The sequence below is a fragment of the Anguilla anguilla genome, chromosome 7 (genome assembly GCF_013347855.1).
Source record: "Anguilla anguilla isolate fAngAng1 chromosome 7, fAngAng1.pri, whole genome shotgun sequence".
NCBI lineage: Eukaryota > Metazoa > Chordata > Actinopteri > Anguilliformes > Anguillidae > Anguilla > Anguilla anguilla.
The window spans coordinates 27,146,952-27,169,750 of NC_049207.1; the positions used below are offsets into that span (position 1 = coordinate 27,146,952).

Below are 22,799 nucleotides of genomic sequence, written 5' to 3' on the forward strand. Positions count from 1 at the left end.
TCACGGAATTACAACATCATTAAAACAATTGAGCCAGTCCTTTCTGTCATCACTGAGTTTGTGATTAAACCTTGAAGCGAGCAATCTCATTAAATTAACATCAACAAAGTACCTATTTCTCAAATCACAACATATTTAGTTGTTTATACTAACCCGAGTGTCCACAATAATATTTTTTATTGAAAAAGTTATTTTATTATTATTACAAAAGGAACAACAATAACAACAACAACAACAATAATAATGATACTAAAGTGAGCTCTTCAAAGTGAAATCTTCAAAGGACTAAAATGATAAATTGAAAGCATAAAATTGGTGGCATAAGAGCATTTAATGGGATAACAAGCATGCATGTAATCCCTGGCTCGCCGAACGGTGGTGTGAATAGGATCCTGTGACAGAGGGAGAAAGAGCTGGGAATCAATAACAAAACAGAGAGACAAACTTATCAGACTCCTGTACTGTTTGAGCTGGAAATGCATAACAACAGAGACAAACTTATGAGACTCCTGTACTGTTTGAGCTGGAAATGCATAACAACAGAGAAAAACTTATGAGACTCCTGTACTGTTTGAGCTGGAAATGCATAACAACAGAGACAAACTTATGAGACTCCTGTACTGTTTGAGCTGGAAATGCATAACAACAGAGACAAACTTATGAGACTTCTGCACTGTTTGAGGTCTGAATCAGTAACAACAGAGAAAATCATATGAAACTCCTGTATTGTTTGAGCTGGGAATCAGTAACAACAGCAACAACAGAATAGCTGATTATGTGTGTGTGTGTATGTGTGTGTTTTGTGTGTGTGTGTGTGTGTGTGTGTGGAAATGATTAAAAACAGCCTCTGATCTCTGGCTCTGTCCTGATCATAAACTTACAGAACTGTCCTGGGGTTTTTGAGCTGATCTCATTATAAATTAATTAGGACGGAACTTTTCATTTTAATTAATTCGGTCTGAGAGGAAAAACAACAACATTGTCAACAACGCATAAGGATGCAGAGCATACAGCCTGTCTGGGGATTCATAATTATAGATAATTACACAAACACTCGTTTAATGAGAGAGATGAATAAATCGAAAACCTACTTAAAGAACAAAGGTGTCCCATAGAGACGTAAGCAGGTGCACACTAACGCTCAACTGTTCAACTGGGCTTGTAACCCTTGTAAGGGTTGCAGGTTTGATTCCCAGTTTGGACACTACCATTGTACCCTTGAGCAGGGTCGTAAACCTGAACCGCTTCAGTATACATATCCAGCTGTAAAACTGTATATGTGAGCTATATAAAAGTCGCTTCGGGTAACAGTGTCTGCTAAATGCAAATAATGTAATGTCATGTAAAGCCAAGCGTTTGGGTCAGCAGATATGGCCTGGAATAGTGTACGCATGGGAATTGCAGCTGGTTTTTCACGGCTGAAATTCTAGGAATACTCAATCCCTGGGTGACTCACAGTTCGCCCAGCACTTTTACCTGGCCTAGGGGGGACAGGATGTCCAGTTGCCGTGCGGCCACGCTGTTTCCGCTAACAACCGAGGGGACGATCCCGTAGGGTGTGAATGGAAAAATGGGTGGGGTTACGTCGTAGTCTTGGGACTGGCCAGCGTGCATTAGCAGCAGCCTTCCGGATGCTTCCAAGCGCTCCGAAATGGGAGGCGGTCACAGTCCTGAGAGAGAGGCCAGGGCCGGCTGGGCGCCCCCAGCGATCAGCACTCACGCTGGGGCCCTGCGGGTCACGGGTCGGCCTCTTCAGGCCCTGCTGGGTGGAGGCAGGGCTGGCAGCTCAGCATCAGTAGCGGTAAAAAGAAAACGGGGCAAAACGGCCTCCCGTTAGGTGCCACGAGGAAACGCTCGCAGGAGAAACTGCGGGAGGGCTACGCTAACGTGCTCACATGGGTGTGCTCACATGTACACACACAGCCGTGCGAACATGTACACACACAGCCGTGCGAACATGTACACACACAGCCGTGCGAACATGTACACACACAGCTGTGCGAACATGTACACACACAGCCGTGCGAACATGTACACACACAGCCGTGCGAACGCGCACACACACAACGGCACGTGAACCCGCGCGCGCAGAACCACGTGCACACGCGCACATGGCGGCGCACCCGCAATAGGCGCGCTTTCCCTGACGCGACGAACAGGGGGAGACGCCTTCAGCGTTTAGCGGCAGGCGGGGCTTCGGCATCACGGCGCCGCCTGGAGCGGAGCGCGGCACGCACCGGCGCGAGGTGGGCGGGGCAGCCAGCATCCGTACCGGGAGGCTGGGGAGAAAGGGCTCGTCAGCGCCAGCTGGTGAGACCAGATGGAGCGCCTGAGTCACCTGTCTAAAGTGCCCGGCGGCGGCACCTTCGCTTCTCAAGAGCCCCAGGAGATGCGGACAAGCAGCACTTTGGCTTTTGTCTGACGCGGCGACGCTTTGATCGGTGTGATTAAGCCCAAACGCTCTCACACTCGCGGGATTACCGCTTATCTAAATGGTTTGACGTATTGCCACAAATGGCTTCAGCTTGTGAACATAAATTTTTTTCGACGATCCTTATTTTTTTTCTATATCTCTGCAAGAGTGCATTGAGTGTAGCAAAATGTCAGCTCTTTCTTTGGTTTTACCATGAGCGATATACATGGCAAAACGAGCGGCGCGCACAGACGAGGTGTGACCTGCTAACGAGTCACACGTCTGATCCAGACAGCCTTCAGCCACCTAGCCTGGTGCTGCTTTGATTTGTTTGACAAGCATACAGCCCAAATATTTGATAAGTTGAGTAGCGCTGAGTGTGAAAGCGATTCGTTTGGCACAGGAGCACACACTCGCTGCTACACAACAGCAGCTTCTTCCCCCTGGCTCACGGTCCCATGAATTAAACAGGCGACTCGTGCCTCTATTGTGGAAACAGGTGTGAACGAACACACCGACACTCCAAACCGCTGTCAGTGGAAATCCTCTTGATTTCCTGTTTCATTTCATAAATTCATTTCCTGTCAAGTTCGGTCTCATTTTAATCCACACATCATTTTTTTTTTGTCTAAGAATGTAAGCACCTGCAATGCTGGAAAACATGACTAAAGTTTGAATTGTGAAAAAGCCACCCCACAGAACTGCTGAGCCAGAGCACGACTGAAATGAAGCCACCTAAGATATAATACCATTTGGAAAAACTGTGTGTATGTTAGAAAGTACTGTGTGTGTGTGTGTGTGTGTGTGTGTGTGTTTGTGTTTGCGTGCGTGCGTGCGTGTGTGTGTGTGCGTTGCTATGTGTTTAGCTGTAATACTGCCAGAAAAACACTTTATTCCTTTAGATATCATGAGATACACTGCACTGCTCAGGGTGCAGTAAACTCAGTTCCCATAATTCCACACAGCACAGCATCTACGCCACGCCGCCACAGACGAAACCCAACGCGGGTCGCAGACGGGTCACCTGACAGTCAGAGGATCGAGTTGTATTTTAATGACTGACTCCGTTTGCCTAATAAACCGGAACGACCCAGGGAAAACACACAGTTGACCCGCGGTGTGCAAAAAAACGCACGCACACACACACAAACGCACACACACACAAAAACACACTCCCAGTAGCCTGAAACAGAAGGATGGCGTGAACACGACCTTGTGGGAGGGAAGATGAGGTTTCTGCTAGAAGTGTGAATCTTTAATGGTGGAAACAGTAGCCAGACGAGCAGAGACCAGGCCGAGAACAGACAGGGCAACGGCGATAAGTGGACTTATCAGGACTTTACAGGAAGCGCATTAACCCATCTCAGGAAGTCACGCCAAGGGCTCCCAAAGGACAGGAAGAGCATATCCTTTCGCTAATTACCAGCCATGCAATACAATATTCGTTAACTTTATTAACCATATTAAAAAAGGGGGAGCGGACAGAGTGTCTTTCAGCGACAAATTCGGGAGCGGAACTTAGAGAGTAAACGTGCCTGAACTTCAGTCACCGCTGAAACAAAGACAGAGGAAGTAGGCCAGCCTGGTTGAGAGGTGGGGGGAGAGGGAGTGAGGGGTGGAGAAAGAGAGTGGGGGGGGGGGGGGGGGAGAGAGATGGAACGGGAATGGAAAAAGAGGGAGAAATAATGAGAGTGTGTGAGAGAGTGAGACAGACAGAGTGCGAAAGAGAGAGAAAAGACAGATGAAGAGGAGGGGGAAGGGGGTCATTTCTCTGGTGAACTCCTGGCTCGACTGCTACCTATCTGTAACAAAAGGAGGAAAGTCTGAGTGAGCAGACAGCTTCCTGCTTACAGCTCGCAGAGGGGATGCTGGAAAATAACGCGCCGATCGTTGCTACAGCGTCACGGACCTGTCGGACATCAGCCTAACAAAGGGCTGGAGCTCACGGCCAGCCAGCAGTCACCCGCCGGTGGGGCGCGTCACGCACACGGCCGGGCCTGCCGACCGACGGCTCCACCCCGGGCCCCGCCCACCCTGCCAAGGCCAGCCGGGAGTCGCCGCGGGTCACAGGTCACCGTTCCCAGGTCCCCTCCCCCTCTGGCTCCAACAGCTCCTCCAGCTAGCCTAGCGCTAGTGAAGGCTTGCTAGCTCACTTTTGTAAAGCATCTCTTGTGTTCTTTTGTTCTTTTTTTTTTTGGAGCATTTACTGCTCAGTGCTGCCAGATGCTAGCGATTTTATCCCCTGAAACATTCCTCAAAATGTTTTCCATACAAATTTCCCCTCCCATACAGACTTTCCCCGACTCCAAAACCTCATTTTAAAATCCCCTATCTACCGTTCAGTCCCATTACATTTTTTACTCCCAGTGAATTTCCCCATATATGGGGGGAAAAAATCACAGCTTTGGCAACCCTGTTCCTGCCTGGCTCTGACACAGGAAGAAATGCGTACCAAAAAAAAGGAAATTCCATCATTGCACTTTTCTGCAGTGATGGAATAAACCCAAAATGTTTAATAAAGCCAAAATGCCATACAATTATAATATAAGTGATTTATGCCTGGCAGACATCTCCACACAGGGGCTTGCATTGTCCAATGGTGGCCTTGTTCAGTTTGTTCTGTCACGGAACAATATCTTCAGAAAGAAAAACTCAAAATCTCTCCAGTGGAAACAGGTTATTAATCTTCCAACAACTCCCTTAAAAATATTACAACCGTTTCGTCCTGGATACTGGCTCCCAATCGGATGAGACTTCATAATGAACTGTCTGCCTGTCCGCTTACAGAGAGAAAGACAGGTGGAGGCAGAAAGTCCAGCTGTCCAATACAGAGAGTTTGCCCCTGTGGATGCTGGGATCTTGAGTACTACCTGTGGGACTCATTTAATCAACACCAAAAAGTCAGCTAGGGCTAAAAATGAATGTTTCTGTAAATTCAGTATGAGTTTTTGGAATTAAAAAAAAATAATTCTGTTTCTGTAGTTCTCAGTAAAAAACGAATGCTGGCACAAGTCTAAGTCTGCAGCTGAGAGAAATGATGTATGTGGTGTATGGTGTACGCGTTTCCATTTCCCAGCAATATCAGAGATATCTCAGGAGAGTTCATACGCAGAGCACCACCCCTCAAAGGCCCTCTTCAGGTCACTAAGAGTGCCTTTCTAACTGCCTTACCTAAAACCCAACCTCAGAAAAAAAGGTTCCTTTTCTGGTTAAATGTGTTCCTTTAAATCTAGAACCATGATAGTGTACAAGAAAAAAATAGAGAATGAGCAAAAATATAAAATTTGTCATTATGCAAACTAAGCAACAGAAAATACTTCAAAATTGCCTGTTACCTGCGGTTTTTTAAACTTAATGACTCACGAATGTGCTCAGTACAGAGAGAGGTTTTAAAAAGTATGTATATTGCATTCAGAACTCGCACAAAATTCCCCCCGACTACTTTAATGCAAGTGAAGGGAGAATCATTTACATAGCATTTAATTGCATAAAAGCCATTTGGTTAGTCCCAATTAATCTATGTCAAAAGTTAACACAATAAGGCCTGAATACATTGTTCAACCCCATTCACTGTCCCTTTATTAAACCCTGTAAGGTCTGGCTGAATATTATGGGAAAGAAACTCAGCCTTATAGCCGTACATGTTTTTAACCCACAGCTAGATGTTTATCAATGTACTTGTACACAAAAAACACATACACAAACTAACTTTATCTTGCCTCTAAAACTGTTTGGCCTTAAACAAGTTAGGCCTTTTCTACAATTTATAGTAGTGTGATTTTTTTAAAAAAAGAAAAAAAAAAGAAGTAAAAACAGCTTGGCATCATGGGTAATCAAAGCCAGATCTGCCTTCTCTTCCCTGGCTATTACGGCACGAACTGGCCAAACGGGGCCAAAACCTCCTCAAGATATCAGCTTGTTTAATAAAAGCATAACTTTTCCCTGACAACCAAGCCAAGCAGGCAGTTCAGGTGATCCAATCAGGGGCAAGAGCTGGAGTCACATGGGTCTGGGCATCATGGCCTAATCTGTTACCCAGATGTCTTTAATTAGACAGAAAAACAGGGAAGAGAATGGCCAGCTATTTAAGCACTGTGCTTTTCCTTAACTCACTTTAGCTTTCTTTCTCTTCTTTCTTTTTTACTGCAATAAGTTTGTAGAAAATAAAATGCACAGAAAAATCCAGTTTTATTTTAAACGAGGTCATTGAAACAATGTGCTTCCCTGTCAGCAGTGATCTGGTCATGCTCTCTAACAAAAAGAGATGCAGTGGTTGTGCATTTTAATTATTCGTCATATGCACACACTGAGCATTTTCCTTTCTGTGTTTGTGCATGAACGACACATAGATGCACATTAACACAACTTGGATTCGCTTAATTATTTTATATTCTCAGCTAAAACAGGGCTGGAATGTTCTGTGCATCACTGTCAGGCTGGCGATTCAATACTCAATTTCATAATCAATAATAATACTTTTATTTATGAAGAGCTTTTCTTGTAAACAGTAAAGTGATTTGGTTTGACACACATGAGAGTGTCCTAGTACTGTAATAATTTCACATATGGAACCCCAAAGCATTGCCCAAAATTTGAAAATGACCTCTGTGAAGCTGAGGAATGCTTGATACAGGGCGTGACCCTAAAGGGGGGCACCTCTCCCATCAAAAGGCCTGTCCCTCCGAGAGGTCACTGAGGTCACGACTCATCTCAACGCGGGATCCGCGCGGCGGTGAGCGGGCGCCCGCTGAGTTCTGAGCATGTTCTGCTTTTTCCCGGAGGAGCCCTCCGGCCCGTTGAGTCTACGCGCCACCTGTCAGATTCCTTTCCCGCCCGCCTTAATTAGCGGTAAACAAAAAAAACGAAGAGTTTTTATTACAATTCTGCTGCTTACTTCAAAGCATACCAGGCACAGGAACCAAACACCTGCCAGGGCCGGTGGAACGGGGACCGATTTTAATGCTGCGTTACGTAGTGGTTTCCACAATGCTACAGAGCCTGTGATAGGATATAGGATATAAGAACATAATAAGGCATAGCCCTGAGAACAGGCCTTTCAGCTAGTGAGCATGTAGCACCGTGTCAAGCCTGGGCTTCAGCACCCTGAGGTTCTGGGTCTCTGGCTGTAGAACTATTCCCCACTAGGCCTCAGACAGCTATGTCCTAAGTGCCCTGGCTGTAGTACTGTTCTACACTGGACTTAGACACCTCAGCCGGCTCCAAACAAAGTACCCTGAATGTAGAACTATTCCCTGCTGGATGTACAGACTCTGTACTAAGAGCCCTTGCTTCAGTACTTTTCCTTGCTGGATACATGGGCCTCAGCAGACTCTGTACTAAGTGTCCTGGCTGTAGAGCTCTTGCCTGCTGGATGTTCAGGCCTTAGCAGACTCTGTACTAAGTGCCCTGGCTGTAGTGCTGTTCCCTGCTGGATGTGCAGGCCTCAGAAGAGCCTCAGCCGGCTATGTAGAGAGGAGGAGCAGCTGTGCACTCCTGCGCCGCTGATGGAAAAGCCATAAAAACAAGGGAAGATAACAAAAAAAAACCCCGGACTACTTCTGTGGTGCCAGCGTATCTCTCCCTGTCTGCGGGCCTGACATCAGAGACCATTCCAGAACTCTCTCCCACAACTCCAGAACCCTCCCACAGCCTCTTCCTGGCTCCCCCTGATCCTAAATTATCCGACTGACTTGGGGGGGGGGGGTGAAGATACCCCAGCCTGCCTACCCCATATCCCTCTTACCCACCGTAATGGTTGGGGGGGGGGGGGTCCAGGGTGCCAGCTAACCCCTTACCCCCTTTGTTTTTTTGTGAGGTCATCGAATGGTAATCGTGGTATAAGCAGACCGCAGCGCTCAGCTGAGGCTTTCAGTGGCATGGATGGTCGTGGAGATCTTTAAATCAAGAAGAAAGACATGTAGAAACGCGTGAAAACGGGAGCGCTACGGCACGCGCGGGGGGGAGATGAAGCAGACCCGGAGCGCCGCGGAGCGGGCCAGATGCCCCGAGCGCCGCTCTGTAGCGCTGCTCTGTAGCGCCGCACAGTCAAACCAAAGGGAGGAAGCATCAATAATACACGCGCCGTTCGTGGGACACGGTGCAGTCCACATCCTGAAAATATACCTTTGAAGTTATCTTTCACAGCCCTAACATTTCTCTCTTTTTTTTCTAACTCTCTTTTTTCATACCTCTCTCTCCTCCTCTCCCATTTCCTCTGTCTATCTCTCGCTCCTCCTGTCTTCCTCTCTCCCTTTCTCACTCCTCTCTCTCTCTTTCTCTCGTTCTCCATCTCTCTTTCACGTCTCACATTATTCTCCAGACATGTTTTTGAGCCCTTCCTCCCCTGGTTTAGCGTGCTGTAAAGTGGAGAGAGAGCCTGTAAATCTCGCTAAAGGAGAACAGATACAGTTGGAGAGGCTGGGCTCATAGATCCTCAGTGTGACTCCGCAGGAGTCCGCAACATTAAAGGAGTAGGAACATAAGCAGCAGCTGAAAGCACTGTGCACCAGCAACCTGCAGATTAACACAGCACGAATGGTTCCTGTCTGTGAGCGAGTGTGAGCGAGTGTGAGTGTGTGCGTGTGTGTGCGTGTGAGGGTATGTGTGTTTGCTTACATGTTAGGGTGTGTGTGTATGTGTGTGTTTGTACGTGTTTGTGTTTGTGTACGCAAGCATGCATGTGTGTGTGTGTGTGTGTGTGTGTGTGTGCGTGCGAGGGTATGTGTGTGTGTGTGTGCGCGTGTGTTTGTGTGCTCATGAATGCAAGTGTGTGTGTGTGTGTGTGTCTGTGTGCGCGAAGGTGTGTGTATGCGGCATTTCGGAGGAGATTCTGAAATGCTCTTAAAAGCAAACCTAGAGTGTATTTATGGGGGTGTTTTTGGTCATGTCCTTCTCTGGTGAGCAAATATCTGTAAAAGTCTAAAGTCTCCACATCCAGCAAATCCCCACAATATTATGCCTGTATCTATACAACAAAATGTTCAGTGTTAAATCTCCCTTGATTTAAGCTTTTACTCTGATAGAGTGTATTTGATCCTTTTTGGCTACACATACACCCTATAAACTGAGAGTTAAATTAACACAGAACATTTTGCTGTGCTCGGCAACATTGTCCAAATATCCTTTTCCAAATAAGTTTTTTTAATGGGTTTTACTTTACTTTAGACTCGGTAGATTGTGGTTGATGATATCCAAGTATTCTGTCGTGAACTCTGAAGAGATCTATTACCCCTGGAATGGAATCCCGAAATGAAGGTTAAAATGCAATAAATAAGGCCAGGTCTACAGACTCCTTTTTCTCTTCAGCTTGATCACGCAAATAAACCTTTTTATGTCATCCTGCACATTTCTCAGAAATGAGTCATCGTGCTTTGAGGCCCCACCAGCCCCATAATCCAACGGTCTGTCTTGTTTTAAGAATGACTTAAATGCTGGAGATATGAACGTGCCCTCTCGTGAACGCTAGTGACCGTTACATAACCCTTTAACTGCGCTGGTCTACTGACCCGCTAAGCCACTTTCCCTGCGTGTCCAAGGCTGGCGTCCTGCCTGCAGTCATGTGTGATCGCTGCTGAGTGCGAGTGCCCCCCCCCCCCCCACACCACACACACACACACACACACACACACCCCCCCACATACACACACACACACACACCCACACACACACACACACACCCCTCCTCCCACCACGCACACAGTAATTTACACTAGCTGTACCGCACCGCTGCAGCTATCTGAAAACTTAGGAAAGATTCCTCTTTTATTAGAGCAGCCAGCAAAAAAAAAAGCGCACTAATGTGTCCTGGACCACGTCTAACCTCTTAAAGACGGCAGCCCATTTCAGACGCACGTACATTTCTAGTTCAGACAAAACACGAATGGGGGTGCCAACAAATGCTTTTTGGGCAATACTTCATTTGAAGAAGATTGTCGTAATGCTCTCACGGCCTGTAAATCACTGCATAACTCTTCCCATAATGATACATAAACTATAAAAAAGTAAAACTGACACACGATTATGACGCACACTCTGATAAGCATTCTGTCACTATAAACTGACATGTAACATGACCCATTTTGTAGAAGATGATTGTAATAGCCATATCTGCTTATGTTTATGATGCCTTATGAAGCACTTATTAAGGCATTATGAAAGCTACATCAAGTGAAGCATTTTGTGCTTTTGCTTCAAATACATGTGAAGTGAATGACAGCTCAAGGTAGTCGTTCTCCTCTAAAGACAGTGGGCATCCTGGTGTGTAACACATGAGGGGGAGGCCACGGGCCGAACGCCGTCAGCACGACGCAAACCCTGCCAACGCGAGCTGAAGCGCAGCGCTCGCTAAATCACAGGGCCAATGAGGCCTGACAACAATCAGACTTACGGTGGAAAGGAACGCACGTCTCAGCAAACCCCCAGCATTTACGGCACATGCCTGGTCCACCTGGAGCTCAGACCACAGCTAGTTCATTTATGTATTTATTTGTTTATTCATTCGTTTATTTATTCATTTATTACACCCCACCCCCACCCCCCACCCCCAACTGCTAAATATCTGGCCTCAAAAGAGGACACATACCACATACCAACAAATGAAACAAGGGGGGGGGGGGGGGACATCTGGAAAATAGCAAGTTGTCATGTTGTTGTCTCCAATTCTTAAAAAGCATCCTGATTTTCTTTAACTCTTATTGCCAAGGAGCGAACAGGAAGACCAGCGCCCATGAAAGAGAGCAAGAGGCCCGGGAGAGAAAGAGGGGAATCGGTGCCCGTCCTGCACCCCGAACCCCAGGTCAGACCGCTGACATCCCGACCCCATCGAGCACTCCGCAGATCCTGGGCGGGGGTGATGACGGGTGTCGGGTTACCCGCCAGGGCCCCCGGGTATCAAGGTTACTAGGCAACGGGCACAGGACCAGCGACGTCCCAGGTCCCAGCAGACCCCCAGAAAGAAAAAAATGAAGCAGAGAGAGGGACAGAGAGACAGAGTGAGAGAGAGAGAGAGAGAGAGAGAGAGAGACAGACAGGGAGAGACAAGGGGAGAGAGAGCGAGAGGGAGATGGAGACAGAGAAAGGGACAGAGGAGAGAGAGAGCGAGAGAGACAGAGAGTAACATGAGTGCCCCCACGAGCAGCTGCCACACAGAATTCACCGCTGAAGTCCCCAGACGGAACGCGGGCAGAGCCAGTAGCCGTGGCGACTCAGCAGCCGCGCGACTGGCTGGCGTCGCTTTCCCAGAGCGGTACGCCGTTAGCCACACCTCCCCAGGGTCACAACGCCGGGACGGAGGGTGTGGCCTCTGTGAGGGGTGTGCATGACCTTGAGTGGCAGTATGGCGTGGGTTCTAGTAAAAGGGGGGCGGGGGGGATAGGTCAGCAGGGGCAGTTTGAGATCATCATTTTATTACCTTTTTTGTCTACAGTCCAGAAAGCAATTTGAAAAGCCGTACAAACAATCTTTGTAAAAATGATCAATAAAATTAATAATTGAATTCGTACTTATTTGTATTTACTATGGGCGGCACGGTGGTGCAGTCGGTCGCACTTTCACCTCATAGCAAGAAGGTCCTGGGTTCGAATTGAACACTGAGTAGAATCAAAGTACACTGTGAATAGAACAACAATGATGGAGATTGGTGGATACTATTTCCTGGCATGTTGTGAATTTACAAGAAGTAGTATCCACCAATCACCGTTGGCATTGTTCTGTCGGTGGTTATCAGTGTCCTCTATGATTGATGTAGCCCCTTCCTGTTTCCTACTAGTAAGGTGATCTCTCATGGTTTCATCTGTTTTAGTATCTCTAGTGGGGCATCTTTGGGCAGCAGTGTGGGACTTGGTGGCTGGGTCAGCCAGGTATAAACAGGCCCAGGCTGGGGAGAGAGGCCTGTGCCAGAGCTCAGGGCCCTGGCTCTGGGCTCTACACTTCAGCAGGGGGAGAGTATGGCAAACAATAACAGGACACCTCTATCTGCTCTGACCATCTGTGTCCCCTATTGTGATGTCCAAGAATACTGCCAGGAATGTGGAAGTACTGCTCAACTCAATACACACAGGCACACACACAGACGCACACACACACACACACACACGCACACACGCACGCACACGCGCACACACACACACACACGCACGCACACGCGCACACACACACACACACACAGACAGACACACACACGCACGTGCACACACGCGTGCACACGCATACATAGACACACACACATGCACGTGTGCACACACAGACACACACACACATACACACAGACACACATGCACACACACGCACGCGCGTGCACACACATACATAGACACACAGACACTCACACGCACACACACGTGCACATGTGCGTGCACACACAAACACACAGGCAAAAACATCACTGCAATGCAAGGAGAGGTGAACTAGATACCTGCAAATCTGAAAGAGCTGACAGCCATTTGCAGGTCAACTTTGTTTATTTCCATAGAGCAGTGCTTTCAAGTGGACGGAAAAGAAACATTAAAAAGAAATGTGGACATGGCACCTCAGCTGTTTCCAAAACCCTTCATCCTTTTTCTGCAATGGGAAGAGGAAAGCGATTATTAAGAGCAATCGAGACAGAGAAATAAACTCTGTCTTATGCTATCCAATCAAAATTCCAGCCCCAGCAGGCTGAATCTGCTCTCCAATCACGTTCCTCCACAGTTTCAGGTTGTTTAAGACCACGATCACGATCACGAATAAAACACATTGAAGGGACTTCTCTTTGTTCCTGTCACTCCGAAAGAACATAACACACATAACAGATGCAAATAAATAAATAAAGAAATAAAAATCTATTGGAAATAAAGACATTATTTCTGGCTTTGGAGCAGACAGAATAAAAAGTCAGGGCTCGGAAAGGGTAAACCACTGTTTTCATTGGCCGGAGACATCCTGCAGCGGGACCAGATTTTCCAATCATACAAAGACATAAATCACAGAAATGTAACATCTGAGAACTTTGCTGTATCTCACCTTAGACATAAGTGTTCCTTTTCCAAAACAGAGTGCCAAATTAGCCTCAACTCAGAGTTATAAAAGTGCCCAAGCACCTTTTTAAGCAGTAATGCTTTCAGCTACTGCAAAACTGGGAAGGTCATATCATCCAAAAGGAAACGATCATTTCAGAAAACATCAAAGCAGAGAAGTTTAAGCTGAAACATTTGAACAATAAAAAAGAAATGACTTGCAGTCCTCTGGCATGCCTAAGTCATCCCTCACTAAGCAAAATAAAACATCACTATGAAAATATACTGAACTACAAACCCAGAAAATGTGGTTTGCAATCAGAAAAAAGTACCAAATTCTGATTGTTATTCTTTCCATAATACATTTAGCTATGACTTTCGGTCTTAAGCATTTAAGACAGAAACTCAGAATGGCAGCAGTCTGAAGTTCAAGCAAGGTACCCGGGTGATCGCAAAACAAAACTACAACTTCGGAGAAAGTTATTCAGCAATGTAACTATAGTTTAGCTCGTAACAAATGCTCCACTACAGCAGTTATTTCCCCTTTCTTTATTGGAAAATTAGCATGAGCGTACTCAGAGGCTTAAAACTACTTTAAAATGGCAGCTAGTTTAACACTAATAAAGCCAAAAACAAAACAAAAAAAACCTTTTTATTAGTACTTTTTCCTCTGAAGCTGCAGTGAAATCATTTCAGCTTATGTTGAAGAAAAAAGTAATTTATAAATGTGCAACACTGATCCTGTAATAACACTAAATTTTGGGTTCCAGCTGAAATTTCCAGAAACGCACACATAAGAGTCACACATTTGTTTTCCATTTTCAAGCAGTCGTCCAAACTAGGTTTAGGATTTCTCTACCTCAAAGGTTTGGCTCCGCCCCACTATCACCCCCTCCCAAGCAGAGAAAATGAAAAAGAAACATGACAGGAAAATCTTATTAAATAAACCCTCTGAATTAGTAAGGGGGGGGGGGGGGCTAAGCTTCTTCCCAACTTTAACATTATGCATTTGTTTATATTGTATAAAAGGACACATTCAAGATGTATAGAAAAATCACACACACCTGTGGTCTCTCTCTCTGCAGTGCACCCCACACCCACCCTGTCCCAACACAACCCCCAAATCACTCCCTGTCCCAACACAACCCCCAAATCACACCCTGTCCCAACACAACCCCCAAATCATACCCTGTCCCAACACAACCCCCAAATCACACCCTGTCCCAACACAACCCCCAAATCACACCCTGTCCCAACACAACCCCCAAATCACACCCTGTCCCAACACAACCCCCAAATCATACCCTGTCCCAACAGAGCCCCCAAAATCACACCCTGTCCCAACACAACCCCCAAATCACATCCTGTCCCAACATAATCCCCAAATCACTCCCTGTCCCAACACAACACCAAATCACACCCTGTCCCAACACAACCCCCAAATCACACCCTGTCCCAACACAACCCCCAAATCATACCCTGTCCCAACACAACCCCCAAATCACACCCTGTCCCAACACAACCCCCAAATCATACCCTGTCCCAACAGAGCCCCCAAAATCACACCCTGTCCCAACACAACCCCCAAATCACACCCTGTCCCAACATAGCCCACAAATCAAATCCCACCAAGCCTGCTCCCTGCCTAGTTTTGTTTTCTTTTCTTTTCTTTTTTTTGATACTTGATGAAAGATACTGATACTTTCTTATTTTCACCTTAAAAAAAGCATGCAGGTCTGGTTGTAACAGCAAAAAGTCATATTTTTGTGCTTCTTTAGGGATTTGCTTTTTGCAGGAACCCTGTTGGCATCTGTGATTGTTTTTTTTGTTTTTTTTTGGGGTTTACCAGAATGAACAAACGTTGCAGGCGTTGGCTTATATCTTGGACGTGCAAGGTCAAGGCTGTGCTTCTTTGGTAAACATATTCAGCTTTGGTTCGGGATTTTGAAATCAACCTGCATTCTGATCTAAGCCAGTTCAGGCCGACATCTAATATTAATCTGTCTCCGTAATGGTATTAGCCTGTTGTACTGAAAGAAACCAGATCAAGTCCAGATTCTTGCCTTGGTTTAGATTTTTAGCCTCTACTACCCCCCACATTGGGCCTGTGTCAGAGTTCAGAGACCTTCACAAAGGAGTTTAACGTTCCAATATGCAGCATCTATCTATATATCTATCTATCTATCTGTACATCTGTTGGTATCTATCTATCTATCTTTCTATCTATCAGTCTCTCTTTCTGACTGTGGCTTTGATATAGCCTATGCACATTCACTGTTTGTTCACCTTGCTATGACTAATTCCTGAAAAATGGCCGATGTTCCCTTTCTTTATAAAAATGCATAAATAAACATTTTTGCTTTGTGCATTTAATACTCTGCTAATAAGGGTATGTGAGTCAATAACAGCAGGGATGCGGTGCAAAGCGGGACGGGTTGTGCTTCCCAGAAAACGCACAACGCTCACAACAATCAACACGAGCTTTCGGTTGTTTGGGAAATGGAACAATGAGGTCAGTCTGCCAAAACCAATCTCCACTTCGCTCATACTGTGCATGAGGCACTTTATATTCAGCACAAAAACACAGCACTTAATGCAATATAAGAGCCCAGAGAAACAAAGTCCAAACATAAACACGCTCAAATGCAAGGTCAAGATGCCAGAGACGGGAAAAAAAAACACTAAAATGAATTATCTTACAAAGTCCTCAGCAGATGTACAGTATCTATGAAATGCACTCAAAATGACAGATGTGCCTGAAGCTTGGCGGGGGCACTAAAGTCTGAATCTTACAGAAATAGAAATGGAACAACCCATATCACATATGAATGTAACATAAAAAAAATTGTTTTCAAATATATGCATTTCAAAAACTGCCCATCTCTGTGGACACTGTTTCCCCAGTTAACTCCCTGTTAAGAACAACGCTTTTCTGAAATAGGCCATGATTCCGTTTCCATCTCATTTAGGCTAAACCCAATGGTAAAAACACATGAAAGGAATATCAGGGCCCATATTCATGAAGTGGCTCCGAATGGGGTGATCTAGGATAGGCTCCCCCTGCATATATACTCGTTTTATTCATAATGGGGGGAAATGCTAAACTGATCCAAGTCCAGTAAGGATTTTAGTTTTTTCCTATTTCCTGTTTCTGTAAAATATCTTTGTGACAGCATCTCTGTAAAAAGCACCATACAAATAAAATGTAGCGGAATTGAGATTATTATATCTACCTTAATAAACCACCTTACGAATATGGGCCCCAAAACTTTCATAAACCTTAAAAGATGCAGCAAATAGCCCATAAAAGCACTAAAAAACCCCCATAAAAATGGGGTGCACTCACTTCGGCTTTCTGCGTCCTGGGCTGGTTTGCCTCGGTCTCGATAGCGTACACGCCCACCAGGTAGAGGTCCGAGCCCTGCTCGCGGTCCAGCTCGGCGGCGGTCTGGATCGTGCCTGTGTGGCGGCCGATGGTGAAGAGCCGTCCAGCGACTTTGTCTCTGCACCGCACCGACACAATGTAAAATTCCACCTTAGCCCCTGAGCCCCGGGGGCTAGAGGCATCCAGCGAGATAACATTAGTGCCAGGGGGCTGGCCCTCTTTTAGGATGGTGATGTATTTGGGCTGGGAGAAAACAGGCCCATCGGCACCCTGTAGGATGACGGTCAACTCCGTCCGCGAAGCCCTTCGGTCCGAGCCGCGGTCAGTGGCCGACACAGTCAGGCTGTAGACCAGCCGTGAGGGCTCAAGCCGGGAGGCCACCCGGATGTCCCCGCTGTAGCGATCAATAACGAAAGTGTCTGAGTCGCCTTTCACCATCTCGTACTCCACCTCGCCGTTGGCCCCCTCATCCGGGTCGAAGGCTACAACGGTGGTGAGGATGGAACCCACCACCACCGTGGTGTCAGCCACCAGGGCATTCTGGGAGACGAAGGCGGGAATGTTGTCGTTCTGGTCTGTCACCCACACCGTCACATTCTTCAGAGCGAAGCGGCGGAACTCAGCTGGAACTGCTTGGTCAGTGGCTTTGACAGTCAGCTCAAAGAGGTTGGAGAACTCCCTGTCGATCTCGCGACAGGTACGTATCACACCTGTGTCAGGATCAATGGTGAAGTGGCCCCCGCGGGGCATCTGCTGGACGATGGAGTACTCCAGCTGCCCGTTGATGTCAGCGTCCGTGTCCTGAGCAGTGACAGTCATGACGGAGGTGGCGAGGGGCAGGTTTTCAGGGATGGACTTAAAAATGTCCCCCGGGGGAAAGCTGGGGGGGTTGTCATTGAAGTCCCGAACGTGAATGACCACGGGGACAGTGGAGGATCTGGATGGTCTTCCATTGTCCTTGGCTGTAACATTCAGCTTGTAGAGTGCCTGGCTCTCATAGTCCAGCTTCTTGACCAGGAATATGCTGCCAGTGTTAGGGCTGATGCTGAATGTGCCATGGTTGTTACTAGCAGTGATGCTGTAGGTTATCTCTGCATTGTCACCAGAGTCTAAGTCGGTGGCTGTCACAGAGGCAACCAGCTCACCAATCCTCATGTTCTCCAGAACATCAACAGTCAGGGCAACCTTGGGGAAGGAAGGTGAGTTGTCATTCTCGTCCAGCACGCTGACACTCAGCATGCAGGACGAGGACAGGGGAACTACGCCGGAGTCCACAGCAATGATTTTCAGGGAGTAGGAGGCGGTGGCCTCGTAGTCCAGTCTGCCCACCAGGGTGACCTGGCCTGAGCCGCTGTCGATGCTGAAACAGCCCTCTTCGTTCCCTTCCTCGATTCGATACCGAACAAGCCCATTCCGACCCTCATCCACGTCTGAGGCAGACACACGAAGAAGCTGGGTAGCGTTCTGTGCTAACTCAGAGACGGAGGCCTGGTAGATATCCTTGGTGAACCTTGGCGGGTTGTCATTGACGTCACGCATGTACACTTGCACCTTGGCATGGTCACGCAGAGGCTTAGGCAGGCCCTGGTCGGAGGAGATGACGGTGAAGCTAAACACTGCTGCCCCCCTCTGGCGCATCAGGGCTTCGCGGTCCAGCCGCAGTGTGCTGGTAAGCTCCCCTGTAATGGCGTCCAGCTCAAAGTTCATCTGCGGCGTCTCAAAAGCATACCTTACTTCACTGTTTGGACCAAAGTCCCGGTCCTCAGCAAAGACACGCCCCACTGTTGATCCCCGTTCCTGCTCCTCCTCAAAGTGGAAGACGTAGTTGGTGCTGTTGAAGAGTGGCCGGTTGTCATTGACGTCCTCTAGGATCACCGTGACGTTCACCATGGCGCTGAGTGGCTCCACGGCCCTGTCGCTTGCCACCAGCAACAGGTGGTAGCGCTCCTGCACCTCCCTGTCCAACTCTGCCTTGATGTACAGCTGCCCATCAGGGAAGATGCCAAAGACATCACCGGCATTGCCACCTATGATGTCATAGGCGATCTCCCCGTTCAAGCCCGAGTCCTTGTCGGTGGCCTCCACCTGAAAGAAGCGGCTGTTCACGGCCTCTGATTCTGGGATAGTGACTTCGTAGGACAATTGGTCGAAAACAGGGGAGTTGTCATTCACATCGTAGACGCTGACTGTCAGGATCAGACTGGATGATCGCTGAGGGACCCCCAAGTCAGATGCCAGGACCTCCACCTGGTACGAGCTGGTGGTCACCTCCAGAGGCCCCGTCAAAGTGATTAGTCCGTGTTTTTCATGGATGTGGAAGAGGCCCTTGGGGTTCTGCTTGAGGCTGTACATCACCATCCCATTGCTGCCTTCGTCTGGGTCTGTGGCTTTAGCCTGGAATATGTGATGACCTGTGCCCCAGTTTTCAACTGCGCTAATGTGCTCCACTGCATGTGGGAAATGGGGTGCATTGTCATTCAGGTCCTTGATAGTTATATTGACAAAGGCCTGGCCTGTCACCTCCCCACCCTTAGCTATGACCTTGAGCTGGTAGAACGCCTGCTCCTCCCTGTCAATCTGGCTGGAGGCAGTGATCACACCTGTAGCTCCGTTGATGGAAAATACTCCCCTCTGATCCCCGGAGGTGATCAAGTAGGTGATGTTGGTGTTGAGGTCCAGCGTGGAGGCCGACACAATGCCGATGACGGAGCCTAGCTTGACGTTTTCAAAGATGACAAAGCTGTAGACGGCCTGGGAGAAGGTGGGCGGGTTGTCCTGCGTGTCAATGACAGTGATGGTGACAATAGCCTGAGCAAGGGAGTGGAGTCCACCACCGTCCATGGCCCTCACCTGCAGCTGGTGGGCCGTCTTCTCCTCGCGGTCCAGTGGCACCAGGGTGGTTATCCGACCTGTGTTGGCATTGACGTGAAATTTGAAGTTATCGCCCGCCGTCATGGAGTACCTGACTGTCCCATTTCTGCCCAGGTCTGGGTCAGTGGCCGAGACGGTGGTAATGTAGGACCCCGGCGGCTCATTTTCTTTGATGTTGGCGAAGTACTGCACTGGGTAGAAGACGGGCCTGTTGTCATTGACATCCTGCAGCGTCACGTTCACCTTGCTAACTGAGTGCAGAGGAGGCGTTCCGCTGTCTTTTGCCTGGACATAGAGCAGGTAGGAAGCCTGGTTCTCTCTGTCTAGCTCTGCAGCTGTGCTTAGGCGGCCAGAAACCGCGTCCAGGCGGAACAGGTTCTGCACGCTGCTTGGGGTCTCTGGATCGAATGAGAACCGTATTGTTCCGTTAGCACCAAGATCATCGTCTGTGGCTGACAGCACCAGGAGCTCGCTTCCTGCTGGTGAGTGTTCAACAAAGGACACATGGTAAGAGCTCTGTGTGAAAGTGGGGATCTGGTCATTGACATCAGTTATGTTCACAATCAGCTTAGTGTAGGAGACTCTGGGCTGCACCCCCTGGTCCTTGGCACTGATGTTCAGCACCACCTCTGATGCAATCTCCCTGTCCAGCAGGGCGGCACTGGTGACCAGGCCACTGTTTTCACTGATGACAAACCAGCCCAGGCTGTTCCCAGACACCAGTGAGTAGCGCAGGTTAGCGTTCTGTCCTGAGTCGCCGTCCGTGGCAGAAACCCCTTTAATGTAGCTGCCCTTGGGAATGTCCTCACAGATGTCGACCCTGTACAGCGCCTCCTGGAATATGGGGGGGTGGTCGTTTATGTCGTTCACAAAAATAACCAGGCTAGCGAAAGAGGACCTGGGGGTGGGCCTGCCGTTGTCAGATACTGAGACTGTCAGGTTGTATGAGGATATCCTTTCCCTGTCCAAAACACTGGCTACTTTTATCAGGCTCAGATTGGGAACTGGGGAAGTTTGCACTTCAAAGTGCCTCTGTTCGTTACCCCCTAAAATGGAGACTGATATGTTGCCATTGGCAGCCGGCGAGTCTGAATCAGAGACCGTCAGCAGGGCTACCACAGTGCCTATCTGCGCATTTTCATCCACAGAGGCAAATTTTGAGCTGGTGGGAAAATATCTAAACTTCACCACTGGGTCATTATCATTAACATCAATAAGTTTGATGGTAGCCTCTGATCTACCTGACAGAGAAGGAACCCCACTATCCACCGCATGAACAGTTAAAGAATATTCCCTCTTGTTCTCATAATTCAGAGTTTCTTTTATTGTTACTGTCCCAGACTTAGAATCAATTTGAAAAGGGGTCCCCTCGTCCAAAATGTACCTGATGTCTGCATTCGAGCCCTCGTCCTGATCTTTAGCCGTTATCTGCAGGATGCTGGACCCAATCGCTGCGTCTTCCAGAACGCTGGTTTGATAATGTTCCTCGTCAAAAACTGGCGGGTTGTCATTTATGTCTTGGATGGTTACGTTCACTTGCAAGTAGCCAAATCGCTTAGGGTCTCCTTTATCTTCAACTTCGATCAAGAGCTGGTAAAAAGGGGCCAATTCTCTGTCTAAGCCTCCAGTGGAAACCAGATGCAAGAATGCCCCCTCTCCGCTCGGATTCACTGTAATATCCAAACGAAACTTTCCTTGTTCGTTGCCGTTCACAATTCGGTACGTTGTGTGATCTACTCCGTTACTTCCAATATCCGAATCCGTGGCGGTGTCTAGAATCACTTGCCTGCCGCTGCTTGCATCCTCTTTAAAAGACACAACAATTGAGGCGTCGGGAAACACTGGCGAGTTGTCATTTATATCCAAAACGACAATCCTGACTTCAGTTGGATACGTAGGCTGACTGGATAACACCACAACATTGATAATGCTACTTTGCAAAACCTCCCTGTCAATCACAGACGTGGTATAAATGACGCCCGTAGTTCCGTTGATTGCAAAAAGTTTGTGGTTTTCGCTGAAGCGGTACGTGAAGCTGGGCTTAGTCTCTATCGTGCCTACATACGTCCCGATCGGCTGTTCCTCTAGTACCTCAAACTCTTGACGAATTTGACTGGAGGCGGAATGCTGCCATAAAGTCCACAGCATCAGTAAAATCAAATAACATCGGTTGAAACTCCTACCTGCAAACGCCATTGTCAGAATGCCAGTCCACCTTTTTAGGACAAAGTCCTTTCACACAATTCATCAACTTTGATTACAGTAACAAAGAGCAAAGCATAATATTCATGGTAGCACAGCGAATATAAACTCCAGACGAATTTATTCCTCTCAGAATGAGACCAAAAGTTCAGTAATTCCTTCAGCGTTGTCTCCTTTTCAAAGAGAAGAATCCCAACGAAGTGTTCAGCGCATCATCAGGTAACTCACGCTGCTGTAAGATCCCTTCGCTTTTCGTTTGAAAATAGTATCAGAACTTCCCGAATGCGAGAGAACTCATCACCTATGCGCGGTGGTTCAAACTTTTCCTTTTTAAAACAACAACCATATTATGTAAAAAAGCAACAAAATACTGAACAAATAAATAAAATAAAAAAGAAACTATTGTATGACTGCACGATGTTCGTTTCTTATACGTGTAGCTCCCGTTCAAGACGCCGTAGCTAAAGGAATTAAGTTATACACTCGGACGCTGGCTTTCAAGTTATCACAACTCCAGCAGCAGCACAAGCTCATGGAGAATAACGGGGAACAAACTTCAATCATTTAGGCTGAAGCTCTCGGTAGTCCAACTTACTTACAACAAAGCTCCAATTTGGGAAAAGTCCCGCCCGCCTTCCAGTCTATTGGACATTTTTGCACAGTCCCGCCCCTCGCCGTGTCCTCTCTCCATATGTAAAGTACAAGTCTTGCAGACTCCTGCGAACGGGGAGTGTCAGTCCGACTGACGGACAGGCATTAATATGGTGAGGGAGGAGCAGGCAGAAGACCTGGATACAGGACCGTTAGCCTGTTATAATAACTCATATGGGATTATGAGTCTTGTCTTGGAATGTGCACGGATCCTTTTTATTAACTGTTTCGTTGAGGCAAAGTTCTCTTAAATTCCTAGAATGTCCGAACATTTGAGGACTCCTTC

The 22,799-nt window shown here is 47.5% G+C and overlaps 1 protein-coding gene across 1 annotated transcript in view; it reads right to left on the reverse strand.

Annotated features, from left to right (window-relative positions):
* Positions 1–22,418, reverse strand: part of LOC118231953 (protocadherin Fat 4) — a 109,898-nt gene extending 87,480 nt beyond the window's left edge. Inside the window, exon 1 of the mRNA XM_035426376.1 lies at positions 16,751–22,418. Within this exon, the coding sequence (XP_035282267.1) occupies positions 16,751–21,856 (5,106 nt within the window). The 5' untranslated portion in view covers positions 21,857–22,418. The remainder of the gene's footprint in view (positions 1–16,750) is intronic.
* Positions 22,419–22,799: the final 381 nt, after the last annotated feature.